The 20563-nt window shown below is 32.0% G+C and overlaps 3 protein-coding genes and 2 long non-coding RNA genes across 11 annotated transcripts; 2 read left to right on the forward strand and 3 right to left on the reverse strand.

The window, feature by feature from the left end:
- Window positions 1-613: 613 nt before the first annotated feature.
- Window positions 614-2461, reverse strand: LOC143265970 (uncharacterized). The gene is made up of 4 exons (XR_013040807.1): window positions 2287-2461; window positions 1945-2107; window positions 1578-1873; window positions 614-1482 (listed from the first exon to the last, which is right to left on the reverse strand). It is a non-coding gene; the product is annotated as an uncharacterized LOC143265970 (long non-coding RNA).
- Window positions 2462-2980: 519 nt separating this feature from the next.
- On the forward strand, window positions 2981-6071 carry TyrRS-m (Tyrosine--tRNA ligase, mitochondrial). Its single transcript, XM_003707479.3, has 3 exons — window positions 2981-3359; window positions 3469-4364; window positions 4445-6071. Exons 1-3 carry the CDS (start codon window positions 3232-3234, stop codon window positions 4792-4794), a joined length of 1374 nt encoding a protein of 457 aa, XP_003707527.2. The 5' UTR covers window positions 2981-3231; the 3' UTR covers window positions 4795-6071.
- On the reverse strand, window positions 4879-5787 carry LOC100878017 (60S ribosome subunit biogenesis protein NIP7 homolog). Its single transcript, XM_003707459.3, has 4 exons — window positions 5645-5787; window positions 5349-5574; window positions 5134-5274; window positions 4879-5072 (listed from the first exon to the last, which is right to left on the reverse strand). The coding sequence occupies exons 1-4, from the start codon at window positions 5698-5700 to the stop codon at window positions 4953-4955; spliced, it is 543 nt and encodes a 180-aa protein (XP_003707507.1). The 5' UTR covers window positions 5701-5787; the 3' UTR covers window positions 4879-4952.
- A 788-nt stretch (window positions 6072-6859) lies between the features above and the next one.
- Window positions 6860-20196, forward strand: LOC100878128 (elongation of very long chain fatty acids protein baldspot). Of its 2 annotated transcripts, none has more exons than XM_003707460.3 (3): window positions 6860-7147; window positions 17244-17638; window positions 17713-20196. In XM_003707460.3, exons 2-3 carry the CDS (start codon window positions 17313-17315, stop codon window positions 18257-18259), a joined length of 873 nt encoding a protein of 290 aa, XP_003707508.1. In that variant the 5' UTR covers window positions 6860-7147; window positions 17244-17312; the 3' UTR covers window positions 18260-20196. The 2 variants fall into 2 exon arrangements, with proteins under 2 accessions (XP_003707508.1, XP_076397099.1); XM_076540984.1 differs by lacking the exon at window positions 6860-7147 and adding an exon at window positions 16299-16456.
- LOC105663781 (uncharacterized) lies at window positions 8814-13618 on the reverse strand. 6 transcript variants are annotated; one of them, XR_013040834.1, is made up of 4 exons: window positions 10402-13614; window positions 10231-10333; window positions 9384-9961; window positions 8814-9264 (listed from the first exon to the last, which is right to left on the reverse strand). It is a non-coding gene; the product is annotated as an uncharacterized LOC105663781 (long non-coding RNA). The 6 variants fall into 6 exon arrangements; XR_013040833.1 differs by lacking the exon at window positions 8814-9264 and having other exon boundaries at window positions 9380-9961; window positions 10402-11955; window positions 12677-13618; XR_013040836.1 differs by lacking the exon at window positions 8814-9264 and having other exon boundaries at window positions 9380-9646; window positions 9724-9961; window positions 10402-13616.
- Window positions 20197-20563: the final 367 nt, after the last annotated feature.

A 20563-nucleotide genomic window follows, 5' to 3' on the forward strand; every position in this document is an offset into this window, starting at 1 on the left:
TTTTGTTCTGAAGCATTTCATGATATATAATCCTAGTGAAGCCTGTGGAGTTATGGATGTGCGTGAAAATTAATTATGTCGTTCCCCGACCCAGAATCACTCTCCTCGACTTACAACGATCACGCAATCTGCAGTTGCTCGAAGCAGTACGCAAGGATCTATTTGTCCTTTAATGGATAGAGCAATCCCCGCATGTGAAAGACACCTCTCTAACGATGAAAATAAATACTCCTTAGTTACTGTCAATCTTCGCCGATTAAACCATATTTTTGCTGACATCAATAAAATCCTTAGATTTCTCACATTCTTCAATCTGTCACCCTTATATGTAGACATCTATGAGGCCATATTCTAGATTTCCAATAAATATCTTGCATATCTGAAATTAAAGATGAAGTTGAAAAATAAACTTAATAAAGTACACACAGTAATCTTGATGAAAATCAATGCATTCTGACCAGTTTGTTTTAGTATTAAAATAAATTTTTCCTCCTTGGACAGCTTAACAATACCTGCAACCATTACATCAGCAGTGGAACTCCCTAAGAACCGGAAATAGTGTCACGTGTTGAGCATTAAGGGTCTAGCACCTGAGACAATAAGACAATAAAGTAGTACTTGTAAAAAATATATTTCCATTTATGCTCACTACTTGAGGACTCTATTATGCCAGCTAAGATACGGATAATTAAGTTCAATTAAATAGAACTAAACTTGGTAAAATTGCATTCCACGGGGCAAAAAAAACTGAAGAACGAGAAGTACTTTTCAATAGATAAACGACGCAGGACACTTTTACGTAATCGTGACATAATACGGTGTACTAATACTCTTCGGAAACTGAAATTCGACATCCAGTAACGATCTTCTATTTTGTAATTATACGTCAATCATTTAGGCGTCCTTCGAAACATTCGAGTGACTCGGAACGAAAAAATTCAAAGGATTTAGGTCAAAAGGCTTCAAAAATTGTGGTCCTCGTATTATTGTAGTTACCTTTCAGATATCCCCGTCAAAACGATTCTGACATTGATGAAACAATCTCTTTAGTAAAATAAATAAAAAAGCCTAATCTTATTCAAAAGTTGCAGAGTAACAGTTTGTATTATAAAGCAACGTTGCTTTCACTAGTATCTTAATTTTATGTAATTCTAATATTTTTTATATCAAATTACTCAAATAATTTTATATCAAATTACTCATCTCCTAAATCCTAAGACATTTACACAGTTTCACGAGCCCTCGAATGTTAGTCAAACATTTTCGTCAAATCATGCAATCATGTAATAGAAGGTCATCTGATGATCTCATTGATCAAATAATTAAACTTTCATTTCTAATATAATCGTTTTAAGCGGCCTTCAGCTACCTGGCAGTCTCCATTTATTTTCGTATATTTGCCGCTCATACAGAGAAAAATTTATGATCACGCTAATTAATTATGGACATAGTGCCTTTTGCGTCCATTTTAAAATAGCATAACTGCAAAAAAATGTATGTTTTATTAAAACCAATAAGGACCACATTTAAGCCTCTCTCTATAATTATTTGAAACGTAAAATAAATTTGTTTCGTACATTTCGCAATAGCTTGTTAGTGAGATTCGTTTAACAGCGAACGTGCAACAACTTTTTACGCCAGGAATACGTGTTTCTAATAATACAGGAATGAGTATAAAAAACACATGGTGATTGCCTTAATATGGACGCGCAGTTTCCCGCCATTTTTGTCATGCTACGATGCGTTCTTCTCTTCCCTCTGGAATTAGGCTTATTTTCCTTTAAAGTAACTTTAATTGGCCGAGGAGCTGTATCCTATCATCTGTCTGTAATTTTAAGAGAATCTTTCCTTACATTCTCTTAAAATTATAAATCTGAAAAAAATTTAACCTAAACTTGCGAATTTGACAACTTGGAACTTTCAATATAATAGTTATTCTTTTACCTTTTGAAAGGTTATACTTAATTATCCTAATCAAATTTGATTGAAAAATAATTCTTCAGTCGCCCATCAATTGAATCTTTGATACAATTAATTGACTGAACAGAAACATTCTCTCGTATCCAACTGATTGCTGTAGTTTCAACATTCTTCTATTAAACTCTTCCTGAAACATCAAGAAACCGATTCAACTTGCAATTATAATTTTATTTCTTTCACTAGTGCATTATGTAATGGCTTTTTGCTAAAGGTATGCCCTATTTTACGACTTGAGCAATCTAGGAGGCCGGCTTCTTTTCTCTCGCAAGACAGTAACCATAAAATCAACAAAAAGAGGATATTTACTCTGCTACTGAAACCGTGATGAGAAAGACCTCTTGATTTCGGCAATTTTTCTAAGTAACGATAATTGTTGGGGATAATATTGACAAACTCAGAGAATGTCAGATATCACTAAATTTTTAGACATATATTTGCTAATGCATGTCTCGATGATCTCTAATTATCTACTGTAATTTACTGTTACCTATTGTTAGGTACTATCATCTATTGACATCTATTCGAATGAAGTATGTTCCCTATATTATCGATTGCTTTATGAACATATACTCTTGAAATATGCTTTTCACTCATAATGTCAATTTAACTATTTTTAATCAAAGTAAATACTTGTATATATATTAATAATACCCGAAGTAAAAAAAATTAAAAATCTAATTTAACAAACGTATAATAAGAAATCTGGGTGAAACTGCGAAAAAACCGTCACGTATCGCCGTCTAGCGGCAGTGTGTGGGAATTAATGAAACTACAGTTTCAAAACTGTGTAGTTCACCCTGTTCGCCGGAGAGATGGCGCCAGTCGTTTCATTTTCGTAAAAAAATTAAATTAATATTTATTTTATTGATTAATATGCTATATATTTATTAATATTGATTTTACGTTGTCTTCAATATACTTCGTGGGTCCGAAAATGCAGATTATGTGTTCGGAACAGTTCGCACATTATACTGTATCTCGTCGATGATATAGGGATTGTGTCGAAGTTCCCCGAAATCTGTTTTATCTTACTTAAAAATCATATTCTCAGTGTAGCCATCTATCGACTCATAACAAAAGATTAATTTAAGGTTACCTTAATTTAAGGTTATGTTCTTTAGAGTAAACATTTCATCAATTAGAAAAGATTTACATAAAATAGCACTAAAAGTAAATGCTCCAATATTGGTTGGATGAATAATATTACAATTTATTTATATCCTGTCTAAATAAATAAAACAGTAATTAAAAATGAATAACTTGTTGAGGTTACGTTTGTTTAGTAAGTTTTTCAACAACCGGTGTTATCATAATACAAAACATATACTAGACATTGAACATAGACAAATATATGCAGATATTTTTCCTGATATTTATGAGTAAGTATTACTGTTTATACTTGAACAGTGTCAGGAACATGTCAAACATATTCTTTATCAGTAGTCATTGTACATTAAATTGACTATTTGACACAAAATAAATTTGTAGATCTCAAATAAAGCAGTTAATGAAGAGTTCACCACAATGCATTTATGCTGGATTTGATCCAACCGCAGAGAGTTTGCATGTAGGAAATTTGTTAATTCTTATTAATCTTTTACATTGGCAACGCTGCAAACATGAAGTAATCATTTTATTAGGAGGAGCAACAGGTTTAATTGGAGATCCAAGCTACAGAAAATCTGAACGTGTTGAAATAGAACAAGTTGTACTTGAACAAAATATAGAGGGTATTAAAAGGGATATTATAAATATTATTAGAAATCATGAACAGTATTTTAATAAGGGTCGAAAGAAATTGATTCCTATAAGAATACTTAACAACATAGAATGGTACAAAAGTCAAAATATTCTCTCTTTCATTAAGGAAGTTGGGAAATATTTTAGAATGGGTACAATGCTAGGCCGTGCTTCTGTACAATCCAGATTACAATCTGAAAGTGGAATGAGCTTCACAGAATTTACTTATCCAATTTTTCAAGCATATGATTGGCTACATTTACATCGCACATATAATTGTAATTTTCAAATTGGGGGTCAAGATCAAATGGGTAACATAGTATCTGGATATGATCTAGTAACCAGGTACACTAAAAAACAAGTTTATGGAATGACACTACCTCTAATCACAGCTGAAGGTGGTGAGAAGTTAGGAAAATCAACTGGCAATGTTGTTTGGCTTTCTCCATCAAAATCTTCCAGTTTTCAGTTGTATCAATATTTTATTAGAACTACAGATGCTGATGTAGAAAAATTCCTTTATTTTTTGACATTTTTGCCTACAAAGGATATTAAAGAAATTGTACAGGAACATTTTAAGCAGCCAGGACATAGAACAGCACAAAAACTTCTTGCAGAGAAAGTTACATTATTAGTACATGGAGGTAAGTAACAATTATTTATAAGTAGATTCAGTAATTTATAAATAGAAGAACTACTGTTAAGTGTAACTACCTTATCGTAGAAGAAGGACTAGTGGCAGCAAAAAGAGCAAGTGCTGTTCTTTATGATAATTCAATTGAATCATTGCAAAGAATGAATGCAAATGATTTAGTTCAGACACTGGAAGGTGCTACTGTGGTAGAGCTTCTCTCTGAACCAGGTCTCAGTGTTTATGAGTTAGCTATGAAAGCTAACTGCTTTAAAACCAATAATGATGCAAGGAGAATTATAGAAGCTGGTGGTTTTTATATTAATTATCAAAAAATTACAAATACCGAAGAAATCATTGTACGCGGTATACATATATTAAGTAACAATATATCACTTCTTAGGGTTGGAAAAAAGAATTATCATATTGTACGATGGTTGTAAAATAAAAAATAACAACATAACTTTATTCATTATTCAAATGTGTAAATTTATAAAATCTTCTGTATAATAAGAAACTTCAATATATATCTATCAAAGTAATAATAATTTATTAATGATATTTTTTGTTAAAATACATTAAAGGTGTCTTCATAAGTTTATTAAATTAAGGAGTCTTCTGACCGAATATATTCTCCTATGTCAGCTTGATGAAAACACACTGTTGCTGTTGGATCTGCATATTTACAATCCATTGTACTTTTTGCTGTGACACCAAAACCCTAAAATAATAATTATTGGTAATTATGGGAAACTTATATTCCAGTTGAATTCGTTAATTACCAGTGGTATGTTGTTTGTAGAAAATATAACTACTCCTTGATACTGAGGTGTATTTTCTGTAATTCTACTTAAGCCACCTTTAGAAACATGATGCCCATATAGAAACTGCTGTTCAGCAGATGGCTTCAGCCATATTTTAAACTAGGAAGGAAAATCCACAGACATTAGGTTTATGTACAACTTATTAAAAGAAGCATAATAAAAAGTTAAAGTACTTGTGCATATGGTGCTAGATGATACAATGCCGTAATATGCAATCTGAATTTTCCTGATTTTGTAAATTTTCCAAAACATGTTCCAAAGCTTATTAGGTGATCTGGATTTACCATACTTGCCAATGGCAGAATCTTCTCAGAAACATAATATACCCTGTCTTTTCTTAAGCGAAAACAATAAATTCCATCTGGACGGTCAATCAACAATTTCACATTTCCCCCAATACTAAAAATTAAATGTTATATATTTGGTCAGTTCTAATCATACTGAAAAGTAGCAGTTACTCATTACTTACTATTTTGTTAATTTTTCCAAGACAAGCTTTGTTTGTTCTTCAGTCAAACGCTTCATTGTGTCTTTTAATTAAGAACTAAATAAACAAATTCTTATGCATAAAACAGAGGTATATTATCATATAAAAAGTTAAACAAATTGTTTATCAAATTCGAGTTGTTATTACATCTTTTAAATTACACATGAGGTTAAGAACCACGTGATACAGACATATACACAATGTTAGGTTAATATATAAACATATCAGATTTTATTCATAATATATATTACATATCAATAAAAATTCTTTGAATACGAATCAATAATAGTATCTATTTTTATCGGTATAAATAAAATAATAAATATTTTGTTATCTACTTATTTCTGAAAAGAAATAAAATTTTGTTTACATGTGCATTCAAATGTAAATCAACCTTTCCTAGGGAAAATGACGGCCAAAAAGAAATTCCCCACCATTAATTTCAAATTGAATTTTAGTTTTCGCCTTCCACCGCTAGATGGCTAAACGCTTTGATATACAAAAAAGAAATTTGTATTAATTTTGTTCCTAATACTATGGAGGAATTATAACAGTATTATTTTAATTCCTTTACAATTAGAGATCTTTGTAATATCCCTAAAGGAGCGCAAAGATCGTTATTTTTAAGGAAAAAACGTAATTTTTCATTTGGTTAATACTGCAATTCGTCTTCAGATGGCGCCAATAGTACTGTGTCCTGAAAAAACGCGCGCAAATATCGATTTTGAAAAACATGTAATATTAATGCCTCTTAATACCTTCAACATTTTTAAACTAATTATTCTCGAACAAATTATTGTTCATTTTTTATTACAAAATGAACCAGCTTGCTTTCGTATGTAAGTATTTATTCGGTACAGTTTTATTATTTATTGATTTTTGTAAATTAGACATAATCTATGTTAATGCTAATAAAGCTAAATTATGTTTGTCTTTTTAAATGTAAGTTAGTTATCCATGTATACGTCAATCAGTTTTGAATATTCACGTAATAAGCTCACAATTTATGTATTATAATAATATTCTAGGGTTTATTTAAAATTTCGTGCGGTTTCCTTTGCACTAGATTGGTTAAATTAATAAAGACTAGACCAATCAGGGATCTTCATGCTCTATCTATATATTTTTACATTCGTGCCGAGTTGATTTATTTAGGAACTTCTTGAACCATTATATTGTCTCTACTTTTGGCAGCCGCTATAGTTTGCGCACTATTCGACTAAAGATGGCGCCTTGCGGTGTTCTACCATTTGCATCTTGCTGGGCCGGCGGCGTGTGTGAAAACTACTAGGACTGAAAGTCAACCTTGTTTTATTATATTCAACGAATATGCCCACTTAAGTCAGGACTGTCCACTTATAAGTGCGAGTCTTTATCTTTCCGTGTGCACAAACAAATTGTATCAACGATCCTCTGTGATCCAACTTCTGTCCTCTTCCCCCATCAACTCGCTCTCAAACCATTGCTAACTCGGCCCACTTTAAGGTATGTATCCTTAATTTTTATCGTTTATATGATATTTTTTCTCTTTATCCTATAACGCCGTGCATTATTGTGAATTTTATGTCATTACTTCGTTTTCGATCGTATAGGTAACTTTCATTCTTGATTTTCGATTTGGCGAATCGAAATCGTTCGTGAAAGTTAATACCTGTCCGGTATTATATAGTTTAGCATTTGTCAGGTGATTTTCACATAATTTTCTGATTTCAACTTTCATTGAAAGTATTCGTTATTTTGTACGCGACGATTTCTACTTATACCATATTAAAATTTCTGACAATAACTGTAATCGTTTTATTAAATATTTTATCTTATCTCACGATTTCTTTTTATCTTACACATTTTCTTATAATTGCGTTTGTGTTTATTTTCGCACGTGTTCACTGCCGCATTTAGTCTAGGCTAAATTTAAGGATCTATCCAATTTTTATAGTCACCGGTCACCTGAGCAGATAATAATTCCTTTAAAATTTATTTCACCATCTTTTTACACATTGAATTACATCGATATAAGAGGTTTAATGTTCTCTACAGAGTATTACGAATAAATTCTACGAAACCGTGATTTATTCATTCTAGCGAATTAATAAGTTTAGTGTTCAGCGACTGTGAAAATCTTAAAAACGAACGTGAAGTTAATTATCAGTCTTCGTTTAATGCTACGGTTCACCATGCGATCACGTGCGTGATACCTAGATGATTTCTTGAAAATATAATTGCATATCATCGTTGCTATATGCCAGAGCGAAGGTAATATAGTTTCGAACGAAATATGTCTCTCAATAGGAATATTTTAATTATTAATTGACAACAGACACCGATTTGAATACTTTATGAATTCATAAAGTAATTTGACGCTACAACAGCGGCATTCGTTCGGGCTCAGTCGCCCTTTAAGGGTGTGAAAACGCTAAGGTTAAAATTACACATTTCTGCGATTAATTCTTAAAGCACAACACATACAGAAAAATGTTTGTAATAGAAGTTTGATGTCCCGTTAAGTGCTATAAATTTGCATTAACAAAGTTAGTTAAAAATTTTTTACGAGGAAATTTTGTTAATAAATAAATTAAATTTTTATGGTCACATTTCTTATATGTGAAGTCCGCGCGAAAGATTGTCCTCCGACTTTAAGGTTAATTTTTATTCACTTGAAATGCAGTTAAACTACAATTAGATTATTCTATCATTTTTACCGTGAATCATTTTGTATGTTCTCAAAATTCTATTTAAATTCATGAATCAAAAGTTCGCAGTACGTGACCTTTACAATAGTGTAAAATTTGAAATTTTTACCTCGAGTCAATTCATTTATAAGTATTTATACTGTGTGTCAAAAGATAGTTCAATTGAACTTACTATTACCCATTGTCTTCTAACTGTTTTAATTAAAATGCTTTAGAAATTGTTTTCTTTATAGCACGCGTGAATTTTCATTAGTCATTTTCCTTAGTTCACTAATCCCTTAATACTTTTATCTATAGCCATTTAAGCGTTAGCAATTCTTAATATAATATTATTTTTAATATTTTTTAAATATAATTTTTAATATTTTTTTTATATAATTTTTAATATTTTTTTTATATAATTTCCAATATTTTTTATTAATACAATTTTTAATATTTTTTCAATATAAAATTATTGTAATATTATCTTAACATAATTTTGTTTATATAACAGTTTCTTAACGAAGTTTGCAAGTTCGTGTAGAATTCTTCAATCAATGTCGTAAATTACACACTGTCAAATTTCTTATGCATACTTAATTAAAGTATTGAACTGTAACCCAATGTAAATGATACATTACAAATCTATAATAATTATACATACGTACATTATTCATAGCGTACATTGAATGTTAAACTTAACAATCGTGTTTATCGGGTTCTATCCACGATATTGATCGTAAAGATAGCGTTAGAAAACAGATCGTATAAAAAACTTTAAAATACCTCAATTTAATTAGAATAAAAATAGTTATGTGAACTGGTGAAATCGAGATATATAATTAGAATTTACGTTCCTTCAACTTGACCTTTCAATTAACTGCTATGTAGACTGAAGAGTCGCAAGGAAATTGAAACCAATTTTTGTTTTATCTAAAAAAAAATTTATTTGCCATTTTTTTACAAGTTTAATACTTTGTATTTTAAACATGTATGCACATTAAAACAAGGTTACTTAATGTGTGCTTTAATGTATGAGTTAATTAACTTACTTTTTGTTATTTTATAACTGTAACCGGTTTTCTAGTCGTATTATCTATTTATGACGTTTCAATTTTATACATTTGACGTAAAAGAGAATATAGACATAGTCATACACGTATACGGCGTTGCACTCATTTATGCTGGTCTTGTTATTCTTTTAAATATTAAAAGCACTAGAGGTTTGTTTACACGAAACTTTTACGACACGTATTGTACTCACATAGTCTCTAGTACATCTTACAAAAAATATATTATCGTTAATATGAGTAATCTATAAAAAAGTATTTCTGATTAATTAGATCATGTGCATAAATATTCATTAGAAAAACCGATCATAACAGGAAGTACCGATGGTGGTCGACTTTTGAGTCACTGTTCCGGTTGCAGACCCTCCGTGTCTTTTCAAGAGGTTATGTTTTACACGTGTCACTTCAGGCGCGAACTAGACCTCCATCAATACTTCCGGTTCCTGCTAATTTTTTGCCATCAGTTTTGTAAACACAATACCTTAGAAAGTACTCGGTAAAAGTTATATGTAACATATTTCAGATTGTTAAACTTTCCATGAAACGCGTTACGAAATAATCTGAAAGAAAAATGCAAATTAATACACTTTGTATACACATAGAAGCATATTATGTATAATTACGATCCATTGAATTTCAAATTTGAAACTTTTTATGTGTACAACATAAACGGCGCCTAAAAAATTAAACTAGTTTAATTATACAGCTTAATTATTTTCTTTTGGTATACATTATTCTAAGATCCGAATAATGTTTTCTAATTCGTATTTAATGTTTTTTTCCCGAAATTAACATATCATACGACTTGGAATTTTCATACATTTTTTACCTTTCTATTAATTCGTTTCGTTATTTTATCGAACATCAGAGAACTTGAAACGCAGTCGTTTTTTTAAACTCGGGTTGAATTTAATCGGAAGAAATAATCTTGTCTGCAAAGAAGGTGACGATAGACTGAAATAAGCGAGTTTAAATTGCATTCACAATAGACGGTTCATACCTCATCTTGTTTTCTTTGGTCATCTACCTAAATAAGAGCTCCTCATCCGTTACTCCGTCAAATGATGAGCTGTTCCTGCGCGCGCATCGATTTCTGGTAGCAGCCGGAAATTCTAACGAATCGCCATATGCTTCGGCTAGGTGTCAGTAATATTAACAAGGGAACGCGCCATCGTCAATTGAACGATTTAATTTAAACTTTGTTCGTTCACAGAATATTTAAAAATTAATTTATCTACTCGTAAGAAAGAATAAAATATTGTTCGGGAATGCATCAAGCCGTTAGGTAGTCAACAAACCGCGAAATCCTTACGGCATATTCTTTCACTAACAAGATGTACGTTCGCAATAATAATTCGATCATTTTCTGATACCCCCGTCGCTCGAATATTCGAGAATTATTCAAAAACCCACATTACTGCCGGCGTTTTCACCTTGTGGTAAGCAACAAAGTTTATCGGACAGGTCACGCGCGTCCAAGCGTATTTCGTTGTTTTTTTGTTATCGAGTTGAAAGTTTTTGCTTCCAAATTTCTACTCGCGATACTCTCGCGACAATATATGTCATCGCAGCCAATATATTATTTAAATTAACAAAGATAAAGTTGTACCAACGCGTGTGTAATTATCGCGTTACTTAATCGTTTTTCAAACGCGATTCACACGACTTCCAATACCCAAAATAAAATCACGTTTATCATTCTTTTCAACTTATCTCCATTGACATTTATCGATCTGCGGAAAATCATTTATACATATGATTTATGAAATGTTTTTCTACGGCTTTTGAATTCTAATGTTTTATTTTCCTTTCATGTTCGTCGTAGAAGGATGATTGTTTAATATTGACCTATAGCTCCTCTCATGACGTATATGCGTATACGTAATCAGCGTATCCTAATATACTGAAATAAGTATTCAGCATGGAAATGTTTAGGAAACCAACTATTCATTTTTTCTTTCTCGGTACAGCATTAATAAATTAATTTGCAAATTGAATGACTAAAAAAAATTGATCACTATGTATTCTTTTGCCATCATTGATACATTGAATCGTTATTATCTTAAATAAGGCAATTTTTTTCCTTTTAATTATCACTTTTGAAAGATTAAATTCATCTCGAAATGCGCAATAAACTGCCTATGTGAAGAAACAGTAATATTTATACACCTCAACCGGATATGCTGTGTACTGACATGCAAATTCCTTGTTTAACCTTTGGGAAACGAATGTTCAAAGGTTGAATTGTGTAGAAAATTGTAAAATTCATTACCATCCAAATGTTATATTTATTTGTTATAAACCTTGGCACATAAAAGATATGCGGTTATGGGATGATGTTGACGCGTGACGTAAGGTGATACGTCATGAAAAAAAATGGGATAAAACAGTACAATGTTTTTACGTCTGAAGCTTACGACTGAACGTGATTTTTCATCCAAAGTGTGAGAAATAATACTGTTTTTGTTATCCTGTGGACCGTTTTCATGTCAGAAATGGGAAGTTTTGTCGGACACTGACATTTTTGAACCGAATCGAAAGTTCAATTAACTCGCTGAAAAATGTTGATAAAATTGGATACTATTCTTGATAATATTCTCGCGTAGCAAGAGCGGTTAAGAAGAAATGAACTGGTCAAACTTGTATGTAGATTAATCAAATTTATGTAAAATAACTGGAAATGACTTAAATCCGTATTTCGCGCGAGGACGCGAAAACATATTAAACTTGCTAAAGAGCGAGCGAAATCTTCCGATAGCAATTAATGTATTAAACATCTTATGGGATACTATTAGAATCGAAAAAAATCCAGGTGTATTTGTGTCAAAGAAATAGAAAAAATAAAATGTAAATGTCGAGTTAGGCGACACAGAAAAATGAAGCTGACTTGAGTGCAAATAACCAGAATATGTAATGCTAATTATAGATTGGGCGATGCCCCACTGTTTTGTCGATTCGACTTGGTTCTTTTTTTCAAGATTATTATTAAAATTAAACATATCGGTTACTACCAAAGTAATAACTCAGATACATGATAGTCTCCGGTACGTGCGATTACGGGTTCATTAAACTGTTAATCAAAGAAACATACGATCCAACTTCTGGCTTATGCAGAATACTTTATTATCGATTCCTATACCGTAATATTAATGAAGTACACTCGTCCGAGCAATATCTCTTTTCGATAAATGCTCTCTTGTTACACGAAATTTCACGAACGTCTTTTACGAAACGCACTTTGCACTTATCATGCTTGAACTTCATTTAATATTTACTTTTAATTTCATTCTCATATAATTATACGGTCACGGAGTTATCTTCAAATCGTCTTTTTTACGAACATTTATATATATATATCTGAAGATCGTTATTAAATCACGTGTTTGTATCGTTGTTTGACGGCTGATAAATACGACCGCTGATTCTTTGTTGAATACTCGACGGGTATATTGACACAGTACGATTACATGATGCATGGTCACGCGTTTAAACCCTACATGTTGTATCGCTATACGTTATAACGTGACAAGTTCAAGTTCCACATGTTTAGCAATATGTTGGATGACATGTGTTGCGTCGTCAACAGTTAACGCTGTCATGCGATCAATTAACAACCCTTTGCAGATAAGTTACATTTACATAATCCACTTAATTACGCGTTGACAACGCAACACATCGAATTGCTGTGAAGCTTGACGTATCAAATTATGGCACAATGACAACGCAACTCTTGTTACGAATTCACAGCGTGACGCATTAACAGTGCAACGAGTTGAATTATAACATCGAATTACGATGTACCGACAGCACATCGAATTGAAGCCATGAACGCAACGTGGCGCAAGGACAGCGCAACACATTGAGTTACAGCGCATTTACAGCGCAACATATAGAATTATGACGCATTTACAGTATAACGCACTGACAGCGCAACTCGCGTAATTACAACACATCGACAGCGCAACCCATTGAATCACAATCTATAGACAGCGCATCGCACCGAATTGCAATGCATAGGCAATATAACGCATTGACAGCGCAACCCACCGAATTACAATGTATAAACAGCGCAGCGCACCGAATTGCTATGCATAGACAACACAACGCATCGACAGTGCTACGCATCGAATTGCTATGAATTCATAACGCAATGTATCGACAGCGCAGCGCACCGAATTGCTATGCATAGACAACACAACGCATCGACAGTGCAACGACTGAATTACAACGCATCGAATTGCTATGCATTCACAACGCAACGCGTCGACAGCGCAGCGCACCTAATTACAACGCATAGACAGCGCAGCTCCTCAAATTACGACGCGCTGACAGCACAACCGAATTACAACGCATCGACAGTTCAACGTACCGAATAACGACGCATTGACAGCGCTATGAATTACAACGTATCGACAGTTCAGTGCAATTTACAACACATAGACAGCACAACGCGTCAAAGTTTAACGAATTCACTATACAACGCATTGCACCGTTATGAATTAACAGTGCAACGCACTATCGTATTTACAACGCAATTCATTGCACTTGTATAAAGTTTTGAAAATAGAAAAGTAGAGAAATGTTAGGTTCAAACGTTAAATGATACTCGAGATCATATCCATGACAAGAAAATAGTTTTCGCAAATACAGAGGTTATCAAACCGATACCCTTAGTTTTTAATATTTTTTAAAGCGTTGTGACATCCACCTCGTGTTACTAGAATCACACAGTTTCTTTTCGGTTATCACGGAGAAAATATAACGCACCGAGTCAAAGAATCGTTTATCGAATATTCAACAGATCGATCTTCATTTTTGTGTAGATGCGGTGATAATTACGATTTTCTGGCAAGGGTAAAGTCCGTGGAAAGTTAATATCTGCCACGCACGAAAATGTTATCGCGATCCGTATCTTAATTAAAGAATTTATTTAATTATGATAGCGATATAAATTGTTGTACAACAATAGAAATTTCTTCCCACTTTCCATCTGAAATACTTTCAGCGATCTTTAAATAGAAATTCGATAATTATATGTAGCGTGCCAGTGGTTAAGTATGAGGTCGTTTGCCATTGACCACGTACCGAGTTCATGATATAACTAGATAAATTGATATGCGGTTGTAATTTATAGGGGTCGAGACATCTGGAGATATGTAGGAATCCAGAGATACCTGGATGTCTAGGAACCTCCAAAAATCTAGGGATAGGGATTATTATTAATCTCATTAATATTATTAATAACATAATAACATCACAGAACAAAAAATATGAATTAAGCATAATGCTCGCAACGAAGATGATGCAAGAAAAAATTCTTCAAATGGCGTGATCGATTATAGTATCTCTTGCGCGAGATATGGAGAGATAAGGTAATAAGAATCAATCATCGATTGTTATGAAATTTCGTAGTCTCGTATGGAGAATCGTATGTGTAACGTGGTTACTTAATGCAGGATTAATAATATCTCTATGGCAGTGACCGTAAATTTGATATCTCGAGTCAACTTCTTTAGCACATGTATTTGAATAAAGCTCTGCTAGATAAGTTTTTTGTATAATAGTAAAACTTGCTAGAATTATTTTTAATTAAATAATAATTTAGTGAGTGTTCATATTTATTCATCCAAATTTTTACGACGGTAATTTTTCTTTTATTAAACTGAGAAGCCCTTCTTTCGGAGAAGAATGGGCGTAGGTAGTCGGCGACGCATGTGAATTTACAATATTTGCATAGATTTACAATTGAAATGTTATTTAACCTATTTAATTATAACTTCACTTTTAAAAGCGTGTGAATGTACTGTAAATATATATACAACAGGAATTAAGTTAATTATTCGACTTAATTCTAATTTTGACCTCTTATTTTTCATAACTTTCTTCTTTTTGCTCGTTGTTCTTACAAAATTTCAAGATACGGTTTGAACGATCTCAATACGTTGATTGCCATGACAGAAAATGTGGTGCCACAATTGCGATTACGATCATTTTGCAATAGTTTATCGTCAAATTATGTAAGACTTGTTATACAATAATAATCACTTAATATGCAAGACACTCGGCGCACTACATATTTTATGTTACTTTTAGTATAAGTATTCGCGACCTACCGTACAAAATAATTGAAAATATTTTCCGATAACAATACTGTTGAACAGGTGATAAGGATACGAATGTTAACAACAGATATAGCCTTTTAGTTTAAATTTAATTTTCGTAATTTTCATGATAATAATAATTTATGATAATTTATTTAGAATCAGTTATATAAGTTTATCATTTATCATAGCTGCCCTCCACGACTTTTCTATTCGTTTGAATGACCCGCGCTTTTTGCTATTAACGTACTCATCTGTCAAACGTCTACTATTTAAATAATCCGAGTCTCCGAATTGCCGCACATAATGCAGTGACAGTAATTATGAGACAAATTAGTTTGTCAATGAATGATTAATACTTCATTAACAACGCCCGATAAAAAGTACAGTCATCATCCGATCGTGTAATGATCTGCCGACGACATATCGACCAATCGTGCGATGATAAATTGTTTTTTACGAGGAAACTGGTTTTGCATCGTACGTAAAAAAATTTTTGTTTATCAATCTCTCTGAATCCTTCAATCTCTCTGATGACGTACTAATAATTCGCATTTATTTCCGCATTTCAGACAAGGTTCGCGCCAACATCACGATGTAATTGCATGGACGTGACCTTTCTTCTTACGTGACCTTTGCGTACGATCACGTTATATTGCATTTTTATTTTTCGTATTAGAACGTCCGATCGACCGGACGTTTAGATTCTTTTTTGCCGAAGACGAAAATAAACGCGATGCGTTTGACGAAAACGAATAAATGCTTGAATATTTGACGAGGATAAGCTGAGTGAAAAAGAGAAAGGAGGTAGAGAGTGATTAGGAAAAGTCGGTCATCAGTGTAGGAGAGTGAATGACATGAAACACGTAGTAAAATAATTAAAAGTAATTATGAATCGTGACTTTCGTTTTATCTGAACGTAACTGTAACTACGAACGTAACTGTAACTACGGGGTACGCCAAAAAACACTACAATTATATTCAAATTAATGTATGATTAGTCGATTATTACTTTATGTCGTATTTGATTTGGTTTGCATTGAATGCATTCAATGACTTGTTAGATGGCTCAGTAAAAAGTCAATTTACATTCAGTTAATAATTACTGATACGAAACTATAATTATGCGTTACCGAAAAACAAAATGCTGCAATTGAATTTTGCGCAATTAACAATAATCATTCTTGGAACGAGAGAAAGTATGTCACAAAATCGGATATTGCTTAACGTACACGTGGTTTATTTTGTTTATAGTCAGTGACACATTCGAGCGCAACATATGCGCTGGATTAATATGTTCTGTCCATGATAATTATGAGCAGGTGTTAGGAAGGAATCTTGAAAGAATTCCAGCATACTAGGAATCTATTATAAAAACTTTGAGGAATATAAAAGAAATCTTAACAAGAATCTAAAGAAATCTGGGGGTCATGATGTAACAAAATTATTTTCATATTTTATATCAACCTACATAACTTATGTAACATCTCTTTGATTTGATTAAATGAAACCAACAATAAAATAACAATATATTCTTACGCAACGGTATTTGCGGATGGTGCACAAAAGAATTGTGCAAACGAAATGCGAAGTATTCAATGATTGTTAGCATGGCGATTTCATAATATTTTTCAAAATTCAAGGATATCATGAAATTCCATTTTATGACAGAGAATGAATTACAATCCCAAATCACTTATTCGTGAACATTTTTTAATAATGCTATCTTTTCTGTTTTCAGTAAATAAAAGACTGGTGAAGAAGTGGTGCTTTCAACTGTTACTTGGACACAGGAACAAAATAGTCCAAGATGAATAAAGTGGATTACATGGAGGTCACTTTACCAAATTATTCATACGTCTTCAATTTTGAAGAGACTTTCAGTCCTGCAGAGACTCAATTATGGATGAGAAAGAATTGGACGAATGGTTTCTATTATTGCGGCATTTACATGATTTTGATTTTTGGTGGACAACATTACATGTCAAACAGACCAAAATTTGAGCTAAGAGGTTTACTTACTATATGGAATACGATGCTTGCTATGTTCTCCATTATTGGATTCACTAGAACAGCACCAGAGTTAATCTATGTGCTAAGAAATTATGGATTCCAATATAGTATTTGTGTGCCCAGGTAATTCTATCTTTTTGTTTCTACTTTACAAATCAGTGCAAAACATTCGTGCTAACAATATCATTCTCTTGTAGCTACATCAAAGCTGACTGCGTGTCCGGATTTTGGACGTGGATGTTCGTCCTGTCGAAGCTTCCAGAACTTGGTGATACAATCTTTATTGTGCTACGAAAACAACGCTTGATATTTTTACATTGGTACCATCATATAACAGTTCTTCTGTATGCATGGTTCTCGTATACAGAATACGCGTCAACTGCCAGGTGGTACGTTGTAATGAACTACTTTGTTCACTCTATAATGTACTCGTACTATGCTCTTAAAGCGATGCGCTACAGACCACCAAAGAATATTGCCATGTTGATTACTACGCTTCAACTCATGCAAATGGTATTAGGTTGCATTATAAATATTAGAGCTTTCCAGATATTGCAAAATGGCAAGTACGATTGTCACATTTCACGTATCAATCTGATGCTTGGCCTGCTTATATACTTCAGCTATTTTATCCTCTTTGCTAAATTTTTCCAAAACTCTTATCTAAATAGAAGGCATGGTACCAAAGTGGAGAAAAAGAGTTATGTTAATGGAACAGAGTATGATAAGCTCAAGGCTAACTAAAGCACACCAAATTTTTTGAAACTTTTTCTGAAGATGCTTTCCAAAAGTAATTCTTCAAAGTGCTCTCAGAGTGTGTTTTTGGAAAACATACTTTTGAAAATGGCTTTCAAAAAATACCCTTTGGAAATAGTTTTTTTTTTAGAAGTCTTTGTTAACTCAAAGTCATGTAACTTGTGGTAGGGTGAAAGTGACACTGCGTTATTCAAACATATAGCACACTGAATTTTATAATATTAAAATGTTGCACACTAAATTTAGTAATAAATTTTGTGATAAAGTATTTAACATGTTTGATGTTAAATACTTTATCAATGAATAAAGAGCTTCTTAGAGGTACTTCTTAAGAAATATTTTGTTCCTAAGAACAACTTCTGAAGAAATTTCTTTATATCTTTTTTTTAATACTTCTGTGTGAAGTTAATATGTTATAGAAGCTTAGGTAGAACGAGGATGGAGATAATGTTTGAAGGCTGTATTAGCGTCTAATTTCATATAAAATTATTTAGTATCAAAAAGTATGTGCGTTAAATACTTTCATAAAAAACAGGATATATATTTACTGAATCACAAAAAACATGTTTAATATATTTACTGTTATACATAGGGAATCTATAAATTTGTTAAAACATTATCTATTAGACATTCTACAGTTTGTTTTAAATTCAGTCATTTTCTTGACGTGTGGTAACAAGCGCATAATACCGCGCTGATAAAACAAACGCGCAAAAAAGATTATTCCCAAATCTCGTTCTGCCACAATAAGGATAAAATATTTGCCTTTGAAAGAGACAGAAAAATGGAAAACTCCAATGTGAAATTTCATTAAGTGTACCTCCGAAACGAGCTAAAAATATTCTTCGTAGAAAATAGTAAAATAATAGATAACAATCAGAGAGTGAAATCGTAATATTTTGGATTGTTCCATTCGAGCGTTCACGATCGTTAATAAAAAAGAGAAACGGAGAAATTATATTTACTATTTTCTATTACGACTATTTTATGCTGCTAAGAATAACGAAATGGGCTCCTTACTCGTATTTGTTACCAGGGTGCAGCCAACCTTGCAGAGACGTTTATTTTTGTAAAATTTGTAATATTTTGTATAACATAATTTCTTTCCAAACAAGTTTCTTTTGTACAAATTATGTTATTTATATTTATTTACTTAAATTACTGAAATTCATAAAATAATGCAACCTCAATTAATTTTTTAAATGTTTCCAATGAATATATAAGTATGTACAGATGAAGCTATGATGTTAAACAAATTTTAGAAAGCTGTAATTATAAAAAACGATCATTTTTAAAGAGACAACTTCTTACTGAGGATAAAACGAATAGCTTCAGAGAAGAAAAAAAAAAGTTTAAACAATAGTGGTCCCTTTTTTGTAATTTTATATAATTAAATAGACATCTTTGTAGGGATGCTTGTTCTCTGAAACATAAACTGACCGATTCTAGTCGCATGGTCAGGATAAAAGCATCTGTTAAGGGAAATGGGAGTGTATTAAATGGTATCAATATTTAAAACAATTGTTCATGCCGCTGATCGACGCGCAGTTTCATACGCGAAATTGTTTAACTACGTTTTTTTTTTTAAGATTGTATAAGACTTTTGATTGGATACAGTTCTGTATTTGTTTTCTTCTTTTGTTTTTATAAATTATCAATTTGTTTCTAATTCGCACAAATATTATTACCAATAGAAGCATGAGTACAGCTAATACATATATTAACAGTATCATTTACAAATTGTCCCATTGACTGTTTAATTTAGAAATGATTACCAGATAGTTTTAATTATTATACAGCTCTTCAATAGGTAGCGAATTTGTACAAAACAGTAGTGACTATCGCAGGCTGCGCATGAGCTCTTTTTTGTTCAACTGAAATTCATTGATAATATTGAAATAAAAGAAAAAATTAGTCCAATGAAAGGCACAACAGTTGATTTATTAATAAATATCACCAAAGTACTACTATGCTCGATATAATTAATTTAAATAGTTCAATTGCCTATTTATTTAATTAAATAATAACTACGGTAATGATACTAATTATTCAAAATGCGCATTTCATTTGGTGGATAAGAATTGAATTGTTCGTATGAAATATTTATGTACCTAAGTTATCTGTAAGAGAAAAAGTCTTTAGATTAAAATGAAAGTTTATGAGTTGATAGGAAATCCTTTCTATGAATGCATCAGTAATTCTTATTGTAAAAGCAAGTAAGATACAAAAATATATAATGTAACGTGAGTCGTATAGGAACAAATACGTAAATTAGTATGTAAAAGGTATTTG

This window comes from Megachile rotundata, chromosome 16 (genome assembly GCF_050947335.1).
Source record: "Megachile rotundata isolate GNS110a chromosome 16, iyMegRotu1, whole genome shotgun sequence".
Classification (NCBI taxonomy): Eukaryota; Metazoa; Arthropoda; class Insecta; order Hymenoptera; family Megachilidae; genus Megachile; species Megachile rotundata.